The sequence below is a fragment of the Brassica napus genome, chromosome A9 (assembly GCF_020379485.1).
Source record: "Brassica napus cultivar Da-Ae chromosome A9, Da-Ae, whole genome shotgun sequence".
NCBI lineage: Eukaryota > Viridiplantae > Streptophyta > Magnoliopsida > Brassicales > Brassicaceae > Brassica > Brassica napus.
Genome location: NC_063442.1, coordinates 28,504,566 through 28,523,121, shown reverse-complemented (window position 1 = coordinate 28,523,121; position 18,556 = coordinate 28,504,566). Strand labels below are relative to the sequence as shown.

General features: G+C 30.9%; 2 protein-coding genes across 2 annotated transcripts; both read right to left on the bottom strand.

Moving 5' to 3' along the window:
• Positions 1-129: 129 nt before the first annotated feature.
• On the bottom strand, positions 130-11,842 carry LOC106421971 (F-box protein At2g38590). The gene has a single exon (XM_048740107.1). It carries the CDS (start codon positions 2,409-2,411, stop codon positions 1,074-1,076), a length of 1,338 nt encoding a protein of 445 aa, XP_048596064.1. The 5' UTR covers positions 2,412-11,842; the 3' UTR covers positions 130-1,073.
• Positions 11,843-13,643: 1,801 nt separating this feature from the next.
• On the bottom strand, positions 13,644-15,735 carry LOC106421974 (GDSL esterase/lipase At2g27360). Its single transcript, XM_013862810.3, is given in 6 exon segments — positions 13,644-13,894; positions 13,897-14,153; positions 14,244-14,520; positions 14,612-14,760; positions 14,870-15,085; positions 15,325-15,735. Coding segments are annotated over 6 exon segments (1,212 nt in total). The 5' UTR covers positions 15,593-15,735; the 3' UTR covers positions 13,644-13,849.
• Between the last annotated feature and the right edge of the window lie 2,821 nt (positions 15,736-18,556).

Genomic DNA, 18,556 nt, shown 5'->3' with positions numbered 1-18,556 from the left:
ACAACTAACTTTCATTCATCAACTTTCTTGAATACAAATACTAGAGGAAATTATCCATTAAACGTAGTTAAAATGAGTAATTTGTATTAAATTGTTACACAACTGATGATGTTTGAAAGAAAGAAAAATGATATAAAAACGAATATTGTTAGAATACAAATGTGATTGTAAACATGTTTTATTTTCTGTGGTATATACGAGCGTACAGTCCTACTCCTACCATACTTGACTTCTTGTTAATCACTTCTTTTTCATATAGTACACTATGTAAAATCAATAAAATCAGTTGATAAGCTTCATCATGTCTTAAACTTGCTCTGATACTTTTCTTCATCTCACTTGCTAATAGCATGTTAACAAGTTTTCATTTTACAAAATAATATTTTTGGTAAGGTCCTTAGGATCAGAGAGGCTGTAGGCAATCAAAAAGCTGAAACTTATGATCGGGGTTTGAAGTTCTGGCACTTAGAGCACCAGCATTGACGGTTTGTGAGTGGAGTTCACACGCTTCTCCAGAAAAAACAAATATTATAATATGCTACAGTAATGACCCTGTCTCGCCACGCTCCTTCCGCATGAACCCGGATCGTCACTGTTCAGCGAACCCCACGCCACGTAGCAGTCCGCTATTGGTCAATTTATTTATTTATTTATTTTTTTTAAATCAAACGAAAAATAAAAAAAATAATAAGAAATTCAAATTATGAACCCCAACCGGGGGTTCATTAATGCTGGTGCTCTTAGTTTCCGAGCTGGCGGTATTGAAACTAATCATCTCCTTTTGATTATATTCTTGCTCATACCATGAAAACTGGTTTCTGAGTGCATTGTAATGTTATAAACCTCAAGAATTTATAGCTAGTAATAGCTGCTTGGTTCAATTATCCGCAAATACAAAATATTTCTGCTTAAAAAAAGAAAGAAGAATTTATAGCTACGACAAGAGCGTAACCGAACCCGTAACATCCACCAGGACGGTGAGAATATCTAGACATCTTAATAAATACACACTGCATTAGAAGAGAGTTAAATGAAAGACTAATCATCTAGTTTTTTTCCTCGTTTGCAGAGTATCACACACTGCTACGATTTTCAATAGTGGCAAGTCTCGACATATTTTGATCATATCGTTGCTTTTCTAAGTCGCTCTGTCGTTTCCTTTCACCTCCTCCTCCTGCAGCAGATTGCTTGATTTGCACTAGACTTGGAACATATGAGCACCCGTTTGACTTACAGTAGCCTACGTCTGTGCCTGCACGTTCTACGAGCTCCAGCTTTTTCAAGTATCCAACTTCTCCAACAATGTTAAATGTATTGTGGTAACCCATTGCGACTTTCTTCTCCTCGTCAATGAAGAAACTATCACAATTAACCAGAGCAAAAAATCCCGTTTCCGTTTCCACTCTCAAGAACTTGCTCCACGATACCTTGTCGGCCTCAATCTTAGTGGTAATCCATATATCAAACTCCATTGGACCTGCTTCGTTGTGAGTAAGTAAAACCGCAAGCTTCTCTTCTCTAACACATGATAAAGTCACATAGTCATCCTCACCAGCGTCAAACGGGAGACGCAGAAGAGGACCGAAACTCTCACTTGTATAATCGAAACAGATGATGTGATCGTCAAGCACATCGTTTGTGTTTCTTTGTGAAGCAGGCCGGTAAGTGTTACCTTTGAGAGACGCGCCACGCTGACTAAATAGTATACGCCAGTGTGGAGTGACATCAAGAGTCTTCCATGTACTAGACTCGAAATCGTAAATCTCATACCATAAAAACTGGTCTATGGGTGCATTGTAGTACTTATCTATAAACCTCAAGAATTTGTAGCTACGACAAGAGCCCTTGTCCTCGTATCCGAGAGCATAAGTAAACCTGTCCCATCTGTATGGGCGGTGAGAGTATCTACAATCTATGGACCTTGTTTGACCCCAATAAGGATTCCAAACAATAACTTTGGTAGCATCTTCTTCCAAGACGCATAACAATAGACCGTCACAATGGAAAACTTGAGATATCTTACTTTGTATGTCTTGGCAAGTAAGCTTACCTTTACGCTCTAGGTGTGGATCTTCATTAACAAAGAAAACGACCCTCATGAGATAAAGATTGTAATCTATCATTGCGATCATCATCATAGACTCATCTGATCTTATTTTATCAGCGTGCATTTTTGAAAAGATTGGACTCTTGGATAAAGTGTCCCACTCTTTGCAAGTTAACCGCACTGCTCTCATATATTTCAAGGGAACCCTAGAGAGAATCTCCTCTACCAAATTTACCGGAAGATCGGAGATCTTCGTCGTTGTTTCAATAGGGATTGACTTGTTTGGCAGCGAAGTTACGATCATGTTGGTGACCATATCAGTGGGGGCGCACACTGTGCCTTTCAAGACGAGCTCTTCGGCCATGCTGTAAGGGTTGTTGAGGAATGAATTTAGGGTTTTTAACAAGATACAGAGGCTACATACTCTAAAAGTAGAAGATGTAATTAACGGTTTCGGCTTCACTAGTTATTAGGCACATTATAAGGCCATATTATACCCAACGAGTTTTTATGGGCTTCAAAAGAAAAAGCACTTCTAATTTTTTTTTATATATTCCATAAGTATAATTAAGTTTCTTAATTAATAATAAAATAGTTAAATAAACTAGTAAATTATAAAATTATTTTTGTAACATGAACATCTATCTATATTATTATACGAGAACTGATTTTGCTTATTTAAATTTTTTTCCATAATTTTAGATAATTTAGTTATTTGTCATGTTCTTATGATTTTAACTGAGAGTTATCAATTTAAATTTATCATGTTATTTCAACTTAATAAAAATAATAATTAGGATAGAAATCTAAATATTTTTCTCGACCAAATATTTAAAATCATATTTGTTATATGATATGTAACATAATATATATAAATCAATCAATTTGTAAGAGGTTTTAATTAGTGGAAATTATATATATTTAGAAATATTATATAGAGTTCGTATATTTAATTATTGTGTTTCAATCTTTTCTCAAAGAAAAAAATATATATATATATAAACATAATGAATTAGACGTCAGTATATTGATCAAAATTTTAAGATATACTCATAATTCTCAAACAAATAATACCAATGAATTAAATTCCATGCGGTTAGGTTAATTTCACACACTATAATTATATAAATAATTAAATACGTAGAAGTAAGATTAGAACATAATTCTAAGAATATATATTTTCAAGAAAAATTATGTGTTTTATATTAAATATTCTGCTTGAGGCTTTAAAATAATATTTTATAGAATATGTGGCATAATATTTTAATATGTATTAGTTTATTTCAAATAGCTAATTTATAGTTTGTTATAATGAATAGTATTATATTAGTTTATGTCTCTGACCTCTTCAATGGTTTTGCCCACAAAGAAAACGTAATTATAGTCGTTCCCTCCAATTTCTCCCATGAGGATCAAAGCATTTTTGATCATATCTCTGCAGTCTAAAACAATGATTTAACAAAGTAAACTATTACTACAAGTTAGCTGGAATGGTTGTGCATCTTGGCGGTTAACATAAACAAGTTGGAACTCTAAGCACAAACCAAGTACATAAAAGAAAGGTGTTGAACTTACACACCTGATGGGGAGCCACATAGCTTAGGCCAGTGGCGGAGCCAGAAATTTTTTGTAACCGGGTCAAATTTTTTTTTCCAAATACATAATTTATAACCACAAAAAACTATAAATATATTCTATGATCATTCATATTTTAAAACTTGTTTATCATAATTATTTACTACAATTTAAAATATTTTCGATAAAACAAATCAGAACAATTTTAGGTACTCATTACTACTGCGATATTGTAATACTATTTTTTGACAATTTTCACTTGCTGATATTTTTTCGCCGATTCAGAAACTGATCCATTAGTTAACTGGTAAATTTTAAAGATTAATCTACTTGTAAAAACAAAATTAGTTTTAAAAAATACTCAGATCATGAATATAAACCTTAAACATTTTTATTGAATTAGTTAATCATAATCATTTCTAGTTTGGTAAAATAAAGAGGAGAGTGTATAACAAAAAAAAATAGAAAACTTTGGGTAACATGAGAGTTCTTTCTTTTTGCGTTTGTCCAAAAAAGAAGCACAAATCACTTTTTTTCAAATTCACTCATTAATTTCAAAAAAAATAATAATTATTGGACCTAAAACAATTTGGGTTTTATTGAAATATGTAACTAACATTTAATATAAAAAACATGTTTATTGAAATTTAAGCTAAAATTAATATAAATCAAATGTTTCACAAATAAAATAAACATATTATTTATATAGTTTTAAATTATTTTCAATCTTTAATGTTTTGTGATTATTTTTGTGAAGTTATATTTTTAGTGGGGTCAAATTTTCTTTTTTTTATGAAGTCAGTACAGATTTTCTTAAATAAAAAAGAAATATTTTTTAAAAAAGTAGTGGGGTCAGTTGACCCCACACCTCCTTCACTACCTCCGCCCCTGTTAGGCAAAGCATCCTTGAAGCTCTTAAGCTGAACTCCTAAACTGACGTTGGTGTAAACTCCTAAACTGACGTTGGTGTAAGCAAAATGAATCCCTCTCTCCTCGAGAAAAGAACGTTCCAGTGCTGTTGCTTCCCCTACCGCGAAATTGACTACCTTTTCAAAGTTTGCGTTTGGAGGTCCATAAAAAGGAGGCACAATCGGAAACCCCTAAGAATCAGCTGTGAACAGAGCCATATAAGCTGTAAGTTAAAGAACCAATAAGGTTTAACCACACTTTGGTGGTTTTACTTTTAGATGTTTTCATGTGTTAGACATGAACGTTACCATTCATAAAAGAATAATCATGAAAAGAAGTTATACATATTTAGACCATTTCCAATGTATTATAATAGAGGTAAGATATACTTCAATGTATTACTCTAAAATAGCAATCTCAAAATATAAAGTAAAAGAAAAAAAAAGATATTGCTTCCTTTATAAATAAAGGAAAATATAGCAATCTATATTATAGAATATAATAAATAAACGTGGGTTGGAGCAATTTTACTTTATTTTAGAAATAAAAATAGCAATAAGTTGAAAATACTCTTAAAGGTATGAAGAAAATATCAGTAAAATTTGATTTAATATGTTATCTGTTTGATTTGAACCAAAAAAATTGGATATTCGTAATTCCACGAAACAAAACAAATACTAATATGCAATATCCGTAAAAAAAACAAAGTAAATCAGATATACTATTTTCTTTAGAAAAATGAATGTTCATTTTGATCCAATATATGCAAATATATACATATATTTATAAAACTATATATATATATATATATGTATATAATTATATTTTATATAAGTTATGATATTTTATTAAAAAAATTAATTATTTTAGTTATTAGAGCTTTAAATAAATATTTTAGAAATAAAAGATAATTATTTTATATTAATTTTGATTTAATTTTATATAATTTATTTGAACGGATTGAATCTAATATCCGTTTAAAGACATATATTTTCTGGACTATGGGTCAAATCAAATCTTACGAAATAGATCGGATCACGAATACTTTTTAAAAAATTGGATATTCGATTATGCCTACCCATAATACGGAAGAGTGGTATATACATAAACAATATAACAAGGAAAGAGCAGAAGATAACTATCAGTAATTCTTCTGTTGGTTTCATCTCAAGATTCCAACCAGGAGTACAAAAGAAAACTATCATCTGTTCTGTTTCTTTATACTACAAGATAAAGATAGCGGTTTGGTAACCAAAATATTACATAATTTTCGTTGTGATTTTTTGTTGTCATTTCAAGAAGGGTGAAAACCAGAAACAATTACAAGTCCATGATTCGGTTATGCTCCTGTTGTTCGGAAGATCGATGTACATTCACATTCACTCACACTGTAAAGACAAAAAGATACATGATTAGACACGTATCGTGAGGGAGATGGTTAGGATCAGAGAGGGAGATGGTTAGGATCAGAGAGGCCGAGCAAGTTTCCTGTAAGCAAAATTTGAGAAACGGCCAGTGGGATGGTGAAAGAAGGTCTCCCCATACGGCGAAAACGCCACGTGAGGGAGATGGTTAGGATCAGAGAGGCCGAGCAAGTTTCCTGTGTCGGCAATGGAATCACCAAAACTGATGATCGACTTGAAACGCCGACACTGCGTTTCCGAGTTTACAATAGTAGTGTGAAGTAGAGAAGATAAAAAGAAGATCATGAGCTTCTTCATCAACAGAGGACAATAGGGAGACGCCATGTGAGAGGCTCGAAGCTTTGGTCTCCTGCAGGGGCGGACCCACCCTTAGAGAAGGTGTGGCACGTGCCACATACTAAAGTTAAAATAGCGTCTTGTACAAAGTTAAGTATAAATGTTGCCAGCTCTGATGGTTTTAAAGGCTCAGAAGTGCCCCATGCAACCCATGTTCGAATCCCTTGAGCTCTTTTAAAAAAAATTGTGTACAGTTTATCTTATTTTAGTCACATTTTTGTAAGACAAGTTTTCCTTTCTCCTTCGTGTTTTTGCAATCAAATAGAAATAATTTATTTTCTTCCTTTACTTTAATATTAGTTTTCACCTTTTCAATAAAATAAATTATTTTATTTAAAAATAAATTATTTTATTTAAGTTTTAGTTTAAAAATCATTTTATCAATTTTATCTTTAGTACTTATATTAATATAACTAATAAAAAGTGTTTAACATAACCTATTTATCTTATTAATTGACTCAAGTTTTTTTCAAGTAACTTTTTTAAAATATAATTTAAAGAAGAATTCAATCTATTAATATATAATTAAAGTTTTAATAAATATATATCATGGTAATTCTCTTAAATAGTACATTTATGTTTTTGTCACAAAAATAGTCTTTAAATAGAAAAATGACCAAAATAATTTTTTATCTTTTTATTTTTTAAAATTTGAACTCCTATCTTAGAATTTCACTCTTAACTCTAAATCTTAAGTCCAGATTAGTTAACCATAAGGTATAAATATAATTTTTATATTTAATAAAAAAATTGGTCATTTTCGTCCCTGAAAACTATTTTTATGAATTAATGTAAAAAAAACTTATCTTAGATAATTTTTTTATATATTATGTTAAAAAATTATATATATTGTACCCACATTAAATTATTTTCTGGATCCGCCCCTGGTCTCCTGACTCGGACGTCCCTTTCAATTTGAAATCCCTTCTCTTTCTATCTAGCTACTCTTTTCCTCACTTTCGTGAGCTCAAAATGAACAAAAAACAAATAATAAATATAATTTATTCTATACTAAAAGCCAAATATAAAGGGATTATAGGATGTCCACGTCGACAATTATATTTGGCCAATGAAAACATTTCATTAATACACGTAGGATCTGCTCTTTGAACTGATGATTTCGTACGGGCTCTGATCTGTTCTCATGGGCTTCACCGGTTAGCAATGGGCTGAGCTATCCGGTTCAATTAAAAAAAAAAATAACGAGACGGATATCACGACGAACTACGCCTCTCTCCTCTATCTCTTCGTCTTACGGGTTCTTCTCTATCGTTTCAGTTCTCTCCATTCTCATCTCCACAATCAATACTCCATTACTTCTCGATCCATCAATCTCTTCTTTATGATTTCAATTCCGTTTACTCTTTCCCTGCTACTTTATATACAGATTTACTCTCCAGATTGCAAACCAAACCCTAAAATTCTCTAACCTCAATTCGCGATGAAACCGCATGGAAAATCCCCTATCACCTCCGATTATGATGAAAAGGTGATGTTCTTCTACGATGTCATGGGGATGACATGCCTGCATCCCACTGCAATGTCGATGAGTTTGACTTGAAAAAAATTATCATTATTTTTTATATCTCTGTTCAGGGGAAGAGAAAGATTTGGCTCAACAGATGCCGCCAACATATTTTTTTATCCTTCTTTTCGCGTCGGTACTTCCACAACACATATTCTATAATTGCTAGTTTGTTTTTATCTCCTCAGGTCTCATTCATCTTCTGTCTATTTGGCAATTAAACTTACTGAAGAAGTTGCAAGGGATAAGCAAAGTTGCTTCTTCTTCAGGAAACAAGTAAGCATCACCTCCTCTCTGAGAAATGTTCCATTGTTTCTTCGACTTTGGATCAATTTTCCGGAGGTATTAACACTTTCACTGAAAATTTTAAGGTTAGGTTGCAAGAAACACTGACACCAAAGAAGTTGCTTATTCTAGCTCTTCAGGAAGCTGAGAGAAATTGAAATAGCATATATATTATCTGCCTTATCCGTGAGTACACTTATGGCTTCCACTCACACTTTAATTAGTGTTCCAGAATTAGTTTGGGGCTTTATGTTAACTGCTATTGGTTACAGGTCTGGAGGATTCAGAGGATGATGACCATACTTCACAGGTAAGTTCTTACATTACTACTTAACAATTTTTTTACCTTAGAGCTGAGAACCTTTTTTTAACAATATGAACCTTTGTGCCCACATATGTGAAAATAAATACTGTCCAACCCCTTCTTTTGTTTAGTCATGTGTTCTCCAAAGTACAAAGTTGTGAAATAGACGTTCCCATTATCGAGGAGATACGTCATACATGTTCCATCTATCTATTATGCTTCCCTCTGGTATTAGTTGTTTTGTTTCCATGATCAGGTGGCTAAGCGTTGATGCTTTTTGATCAGGTGGCTAAGCATTGATGCTCACTGCAGGTTTCAACTGAATCACTTTGGTTTACTCCAAAAGAGTGGTATTAGCTTATAACTACTATACACTGTGCTCTTTGGTGTCTGAAGGAAAGAAATCTGCTCTCAGGTATATAGGATTCATATAGTTTTAAGCACACAACACATATGCTAATTTGAAGGTTCATCGCAATGGAACTCTATAATGTCTGAGAGGTCCTCTACAGTTCCATCGTCAGGCTTCCCAAGTTTAATCTTTCTCCAAGGTATAAGTATTTTCACTATTATATTTTTAAATTCCACTCTCTTTTTATCTATGTAGTAGCATATTGAAAACCCAATGTGATAAGAATCTCTCATTCAAAAAAGTTTCCATATGGCGGAAGGGATGTAACACTTCTGAAGTCATTTGAGTTCCAAGACCTATAATCATGTGGTCAGTTTTTACCGTTTCAAGTTTCAACAGTGGTCACTCCACTTTGGGTCAGCTTGCATTCAATTACATGCCAGTTAAGTTCAAGTTTCTTCGTGCAAGAGCGTGCACCCGAACATCACCTCTCAATTTAGCTATAGAGATTCTGAAATGGAGTGAGGAGAGAACAAACATTTGCGTGATGTATACTCTATGTCCAGTACTTATCAAGTTCTTCTCAAATCAGTGTATGCACATTAAAAACAAGTCTAATATAAATAGTCACCACTATCTCGAGTAGAGATTCTTACACATTGATCTTAATTGATTGAGATTCAGTTCAGCGCATTTATTTCTTTTTTGAACTTGACCATTGAAGCTCTTGGCAACTAAACCATGACTTGAACCCCTCTAACCATCGACTGTTCTCTTTTTTTTTTGTGACTAATCGACTGTTCTATAATGAACGCTGACATTAACACTTTAACAATCTGTGAAACAAAACAACTCATCCTTCGTAAGTAATCCTGTTGAGCAGCATGCATCATGAACTAATAAAATGTTTTTTTTGGTGCAACATTAGTTATCTACTTAATTAACTTCATTTGGTAACTAAATGTCTTTTTAAAAAAAAAATTCTCTCGCAAGTTATCATGTAAATACCATATGTTTTGAACCAAGTGTTGTCCAAGGTTGAGTCCTCACAAAAAGAGTACGAAATATAAGGAAACCATAAGAGAAGACAAACTAATACCACATTAAACAACAACATGTCAACGTTTTTCATTTATGTTCACAAAAAATTAAAAAAAGTTTAAAAATCACAAAAATGTATGAAGTTTAACAAAAACAATAAAAACTAAAGTTAATTAGAAGTAAGAAAAAAAACTATGACAGAAATTTTTCGGAAATAAAAATCAATGAAGTTGTATCGAATTAGAATGTGATATTAATTCAAAACAGAAAATGTTTTTACTAAAAATGAAAATATGAAAACAATGGTTTTGGATCATAGTTTTGGACCAAAAATATATTCTAAATTCCCCTAAACAATTAAATAGATGCATTAATCCTTAATATTGTAATCAAGCATATAAGAAAAAACATTACGTTAGAACGTATATAAACATTACAAAAGATAAAAGATAGTAACTGTAAAATTAATAGTATTTAGTGGTAAAAGTAAAATAAAGTGTGAATATCTAGATTATATTTTTACACTTGTTTTAATCAATGAATAATATTTTAACTATAGTTAGATTGTCAAATATTATTCTGTTTATGATAAAAAATAGTATATTAAATAATAATAATTTTGTAGAAGTTTTAGTGTATTTAACTCATACAACATTGTTTTTACAAAAATTGTTTTAATTTTTTTGTATGAAAATTGTTTTTAAGTTAAAAAATACCATTTAGTTTATTTAAAAAAATGAATATATAAATTAGGTACACTTATTATCAAACAAGTAATAAAAAGATGATATAAGCTTTTGATAGAGTGTCCATGTAGGCGAACATAATCGGCCAATGAGAAACTACATTTTTGCCATGTCACCTCCTCTATTTGTTTTTACAAAATGATCCTTTAATTTTTTATTTAAACAATTATAACCGAAAATATTTATTTAGTGAAAATATATTATTTATAGAAATATAATTGTATTTTTTATTTACATAATAGTTTGTAAAGAAATATTTAGTGTAAATAATATCATAATTTTATAAAATATTAAAATAAATTTGGTTGGTTTTCAACTTTCACAAATAAAAAGTATTATTTGTACACTTAGAAAAGAATATATCAAAAATATTCTTTTTCAGGAGAGAAAATAGAAAAATACACCGGAGAAAAATTCATCTCTATTATGAAATTCCTCTATTTTAAAGAAAAAAAAAATAGAAGAATACATTGGAAATGGTCTAAGGCATGGCTGACGTAAATGATCGACGTAGAGATTTTAGCTTTTCTCATTCTTACTATTCTAATGTTTCAATATAATTTGAATATTCCCTTTGCTTTATAATATAATGGCTTAAAAGTATTTTTTGTTTCACTATATAAATTATTTTTATATTTCAATGTAACTTTATATTTATTGGATATTGTGTTGCCAATTAAATTATGTAAACTACTGTGTAATTGATTAAATTTATATATTAAATGACAGTTTTCTAAAGTAATAGTTTTTGAATATTTGTTCAAAAAAACTTTAAATATTACAGATTTTAATTAAACTGGAGGATATAAGCCTAAGATAGAGTATCCACGTAGGCAAAAATAATCGGCCAATGAGAAACTATATTTTTGCCATGTCACCTCCTCTATTTGTTTTTACAAAATGATACTTTAAATTTTTACTTAAACAATTATAACCGGAAAATTTTTTTTAGTGAAATATATTATTTATATAAATATAATTATATTTTTTTTACATAATAGTTTGTAAAGAAATATTTAGTGTAAATAATATCGTAATTTTATAAAATGCTAAAATAAATTAGGCTGGTTTTCACCTTTCCATTTGTAAACTTCGAAAAGAATATATCAATAGTATTCTTTTTAGGAGAGAAAATATAAAAATATATCGGAGACAAATCCATCTCTATTATGAAATTCCTCTATTTTAGAAAAAAAAAATAGAGGAATACATTAGAGATTGTCTAAGGCATGGCCGACGTAAATGATCGACGTTGAGATTTCAGCTTTTCTCATTCTTACTATTCTAATGTTTCAATATAATTTTAATATTCTCTTTGTTTTATAATATAATGGTTTAAAAATATTTTTTGTTTCACTATATAAATGTTTTTTATATTTCAATGTAACTTTATATTTATTGGATATTGTGTGGCCAATTAAATTATGTAAATTGTTGTGTAGTTGATTAAATTTATATATTAAATGACAGTTTTCAAAAGTAATTACTTTTAAATATTACAGATTTTAATTAAAACTGATTACATTTTGAAACAAATAGAGTAATCTATAAACTAACTTTATATAGTTATGAAAACAAAATTGTAAAGTGGTCTCACCTTGAATTTTTCTTATTCTGTGCATTCTTAATTGGAATGAGATAATCAACATCTAATATTATATTACTCTGAGTATATTAGAAATGGTCGAAGAGAATACCAATTAAGGATTGTAATGAAGACATAAAGATGTATTTCCAGTTATCACAAATATAGAATCAATTGACAACAACTTAATTATGTACAGCGTAAGACAACCGAAAAAAGTTTACATATATTCTAATATTATAATATCTCACTATATTAGTGGCTAAATCAGTTTTCTCTAGCACAAATACTTACTTCATTCTTGGAGTTTAAATTTTTCTATATGATGATATTAGTAGTTTGATCTAAAAAAAATGATCGAACGGTACATTGTAATTAGAGAAAGAAAACAATTAAAAATCAACCGAAGACTTTTAAGTTATATGAAACAAAAATTAGAAATCGCAATTCTCTGCAGTTAAAGAATAAGGTAATAAAATTGTAAAAATACAAAATAAAACAAAAAATATACACAGAAAGAAAGATTTAGTAAAATAAAATATGCTCAACGCAAACATACATAAAAATGAGGCATCATATTTGGATATATTTAAAATTATTAAATATATTATATTATTGATAATTTTAAAATTACTTAAGAAGAAACTACATTATTAAAAAATTAATATACAAATAAAACTAAAGCAATTTTAGTAACGTCAAAATAAAAAATGAATAAAAAATATATTATGTTAATAAAATAGATTTTAGATTTTAAAGCCTTATAATTCATGTAATATTACAAAATTCAAAATTTTTTTATTACAATTAATATTTTACCATTAGATATATTAAAATAATATTATAGATCGATATTCAGTTGTCAGTTTTCAACTATTACACGTAAAAATATATTATTGCGTACGCTTTTTTTGAAAATGGGGTTATATATTTTAAGTTAGTTATTGAAGTATTTTTTATTTTTGTGAATTTATTCGATATGAGATTCCGATCTTTTAAAATAAGATAATTTATGTTCTATACATAAATATTTTGTTTTACATAACTCTAATATCTCGGACTTGATTCTTCATATTTTATTAGTTAATTGTATTACATATAATAGAAATACTTACTTCGAACTAAAAATAGAAAAAAAATGAAATTTAAAAATTAGTTATATATAATTTAATATAAAAATTTACATATAAATAAAAATGATAAATGTAACAAATTTAAATATATTATCCGCGCGTAGCGCGGAAAAAGAATCTAGTAATTATAATGAATCACTTATTGGACGCAGTGGGTAGAGAATCAATTATTTTGTTTGTTCGCTGTTAGTTGATGCATGGCTTGCAGACTTTGAAAGAGATGTTATTAACTATACCTTAAATGCACTATTATTATTACTATTTTTGAAAATAAGTATAAATTAAAATCGTTTAGAGATTTTAACGTACTGTGTTATGAAAATATTTTTATTAACTGCATTTTGGTTCGGAACTTCTAGGGTTTAAAGAAAACATATGATATGAAATTTTCTAAAATAAATATTATTAGCAATATAACATGATTTTCAGTACTATTACTTGAGAACCACGTCTCTCAAACAGCAACACAATATGTAATTCAAATACAGGCTACAGCAACAACACGCGTATAATACAAATATAGGATCCAACACAAGCACTTTTAAGTTGTACATGATATAGTTTTTCTTATTATCTCTCGTTGTCTCTTAAATTTTCGGACCAGCTTGTTTCAGTTGTTCATCGAATAATTCTATGTGTCTAATGACTCCTTGTCCTTGATCTCGGAGCTGAGGCAAGACCAATCGAAAGGAGGAGTAGCATACGGTCCTTTGAGTAAACCCTCAGCTATCCATTTGTATGCAGCCTCAGTCATATGGATGCCATCCCAATTCACATACTTGGAAGGATCATTACAACATTCAACTCCTTTTAAACCACATTTTACGCCAAAGGTGTAGTTGTACCGTCCTCCTAAACCGCAACAAACGGGCAAGGGGTTGTTCATGAGCCCTGAAAGTATCATTAATTGAAAACTTGGTGAAAAAACTGAGTCAGTGATTTGGTTGTTTAGATTCAATGAAGGAGTCAAAGAAGTCTAACCGAATTTGGCTGGTTCTTGGATAAGGCGTAACAAAGCGTTGTAATAGTCACCGTAAATGATGTTGACATAAGGATAAAGCTTCCTGAGTCTATTGAGTTCAGCCTGAAGCTGCTCATTGTGGTATTCTGAAAACTCGTTCAACCATGTCAAACATCCGGTTTGGGGATCGTACGCTTCCTTGTTTGATGTTTGATATAGTGTCAAATAGATTACTGAGCATCCGAGCGGGAAATCTCCGGGAACTAGAAATGTTTTTCCTCCCATATCGACTAACTCCTGGACTCAAACATGAATCGGTCCCAAAAAGAACGTAACGTGTATATCATTTTTAAAGAAGTAATCAAAAAGATAGATCAAGAATGTTTACCGTGATTGTTGAAGAAATAGTAGAGATCACAAGGGGAACGAGTTCTTTGACTTCCTCAATGTTTTTGTGGCCGAAGAAGGGATAATTATAATCATTCCCTCCAATCTCTCCAATAAGAATCAAAGCATTTCCAATCATATCTATACAATCTAACAGCAAAACGAAACCACTACAAGTGTTATAACCCAATCATAATAATCATCACTCTATTGGAAAAACTAAAAAACAAAAGAAGATGAAGATGATGATCTTCACTACCTGATGGCGAGCCACATAGGCTTCGTAAACTCTCTTTGAAGTTCGTAAGCTGAACTCCTAAACTTTTGTTTTTAGGAGGACAACTAATCCCTCTCTCCTCAAGAACGGAGCATTCCAGTGCCGTTGCTCCTCCCACAGCGAAGTTAACTCCTTTCTCAAAGTTTCCATTTTTAGATCCATAAAAAGGAGGCACATGTGGAAGCCCTAAGACCTCAGCTACATAAACAGAACCAAGGAATTAAAATGTTTTTTTTTGGGTCTGTCTTCAGGTTTTAATAGTAAAAAAATCTCTATATATACCTATATACCTATATGTTTTTATTACTATTAGTATCGCACACGCAATTGTTCTGCTTGTTTCCTATGTTGTCATTCAGACCCTCAGTATTTGTTATTGGGTTCTTCTCAAAGACTAAAACAGAGTGAACTACATAGAAAGGAAAGAGAATAAGTACCAATGAAGTCGATGATGAGGCGGCCGTCGGAGTAACGGCCGGTTGGATGGTGGAAGAAGGTTTCTCCGTAAGGCAGAAACGCGGATTCAGGAAGTTCATTTGGAGTAGAGAGAGCAATCAAGTTTCCTGTATCGGTAATTGAATCTCCGAAACTGATGATTGACTGGAAGTTCAGGCACTTCGTTTCCGAGCTAACGGAAGTGACTAAAAGAGTATATAAAAAGAAGCTCACGATCTTCATCAACACATGAGAATCTAGGGAAGCCATGCAAGAGAGCTCGAAAATGCCTTTCTACTTATCTTTCTGTTGTTTTTGGAAAAGTTATATCAGAGACAAATGTTTTCGCACTGACGTAGACGAAAACAAGGACAAGAAGAAAAGACAGTTAGCGACAATTGGAAGGGGATGGGCCAATGAGTAGTCGTGAGTCATGAGCCTTCGCTGTTTGTATTATTAATAAGAGTGGGCAACGTGATTTACTTCTTGGCTTGTTTATTAATAAGAGTGGGGCAACGTGATTTACTTCTTGGCTTGTTTATGTATTTCATATTGTTTTTTATTCATACGAGAAAGTTTCTTTGGACGGTAAATCTCTCAAACCCAATTTCTTAATCTTTCTATATTAATATTTTCACATATGTTTAGCTATATGATTTAATTTAAACATTAAAAATATGACTGACCACTAGGAATAAGGCAAGCGAAGAGATCATTTCTCAACAAAAATTTCAAATTTCTAACCAAATAAATGATTATCACTTTTATGTCATTCTTTCCCCTACCTTGTTTAGAAACTATCTTAATAAACTATCCTAATGATGCTCTCTCTATATATACAGGGCCGGTCATGGACCAAGCCTAATGAAACATTCGCTTCAGGCTTCTAAAATTTTTGAAAACTTTTATATGTAAATAGATCCCCAAATTTATATATAAAAAAAATATATATATATATATATATGTATATATAACAACATAATAATTTGAAATTTTTATGTGTAAATATGCTCCCAAATATCAAGACCGGCCCTGAATAAATATATATACATATAGGTTATCTTAAGCTAGAAAAACAAACTCAAATTAATCTCAAACTTGTGCCCATTTATTCGCTACAAAAGCTAGGAATTGTGTTCATTATTTTGAAAACTAACTAAACAGAACGCAAAGACTAATAATGAACCAAAAGTAATAGAAATACCTTTCAATAATACAAAATCAAGTTTTTGTTCAAAAATTAGCACATAAAGAAGAAAAATATATATATATATATATATTAGAATTTATTAAAGAAAATAAATAAATATATTTATCGATTCAGTTTAGGATTAGCGATTAGAGTTTAAGGGTTAATATCTAGGGAGTAAGATATAGAGTAATTTACAGTTTTAATTGATTAATAAATGTTATTTTAGTATTTTTTTTTTAAATGTGATTTTTGTAACAAAAACTAAAAATGCTATTTGTGAGATTTGGCCAAAAAACAACCATTTTGAGGATTAAGTTTGCTATCAGCAACTGTTGTAAGTGCTCAAGAGACTGATCATATCACTTATGAGAGGAAATGCAGGCCCGACTATATATCATGGTTGCTATGGATTTTTAACCATGAAATAAGTTTTGTATTAGAGTTACTGTAGGTTTAAGTACGTTTTGGACCAGGATGAAGTATTCTGGAACATAAAGAAAACTGGAACTGGAAACTTTAAGTCGGAATCGATCTAAGAACATGGCGTCGATCAAGACCGGCACTTGGTGTTGGTCGACACCCATCGTGAACAAAGCACTCGACGAGTTTTTACAAATTTTAAAAAATTGCAGAATGGATCAAAGTTTATACTTAATTGCAAACAAGTCCAAATCGTACTTTAGACTATAATTAGGTTTCTAGAAATTTTTGTAATATTATTCCATCGTACTTTGCGATTTGGAGCAAGAGATTTTTGTCAGAAATCATACTTTGTTGAGAGAATATTATGAACTCCTTTGTGTTTTTACTTTTATCTTTATGCAATTTATTCAAACTATAATTTGTGTTTCTGATAAAATAATTCACTTGTTAGATTTAGGATTTCCAAGGGTTGATTATGAATTGTTACATTTGACTAAATTGTTTAGGTAGTCTATTACTTCTTCATCTAAGACTAATCGTCTGTTAGATCTTAGGATAATTGATAGATGCGGAAGTATTATTGATTTTTTTGAACTAATCTTAGATGAGCAATATACATACCTGCAAGGATATTTGGTTTAAGGATTTTTTGAACTTATCAAACTTGTTCTTCATCCTTGTCTGGATTGATTGAATTTGCAAAAAAAAAAAATTAAAATTCTAGGACTTAAGACATAGATAGTTTGTGCAACGAAATTTGATTGACTTGAACATTGTGTTTTGCATTCTAGAGTAGTTCTTAATTAAATCCCTGGCAATTTATCTGTTTACAATTAAACCACTAGTACATGTAGAAGACTGAAATGTTTTTGGACATGAGTAGGATAGACAGGAATCATAACTGAAAGTTCAAAGCTTATTTCTACCCTTCATTGAAATGCTTACTTTCCAAAAATCAGAATTAGTTCTTATAACAACACACATATATATACATATGATTATTGTAAAAGATGGAAGGGAAGTAAACCAATTGATATTTATTTACATTCATAATTATTTTTATATGCTGATAGTTTTGCTTATAGTGATCTAATCTTATAATCATATAGATAATAGATTTTCCAGTGGGACAATTTCAATTTGAATATTCACTAGCTAGCCTATATAATAGGGGGTAGGGGGGGGGATAATAAATGATGACAATAAGCTTGGAAATCACATATGGGGCTCCATAGCTACAACATAGAAGACAAGTCTTCCAACGACTCACTGAGTTGGGATTAACCCGAACCAACCTTGGTTCCTCACCGGCGATTTTAATAAAATCATCAACAACAGTGAGAAAGAAGGAGGTACCGTAAGAACAGAAGGATCCTTTATAGACTTCCAAACTTTCATGTCTCAATGCGATCTCTTCGACTTGCGGCACTCCGGTAACTTCCTATCGTGGTGTGGTACCAGACATACCCATACGGTTCACTGCAGGCACGACCGCGCAATCTCGAACAGCACATGGGCAGAGGAGTTCCCTACATGCAGATGCTCATACCTGGCCTCCGAAGGCTCAGATCATCGGCCCCTCATATCCTACTTCGAACCTGACTCAAAGAAGCGAAAAG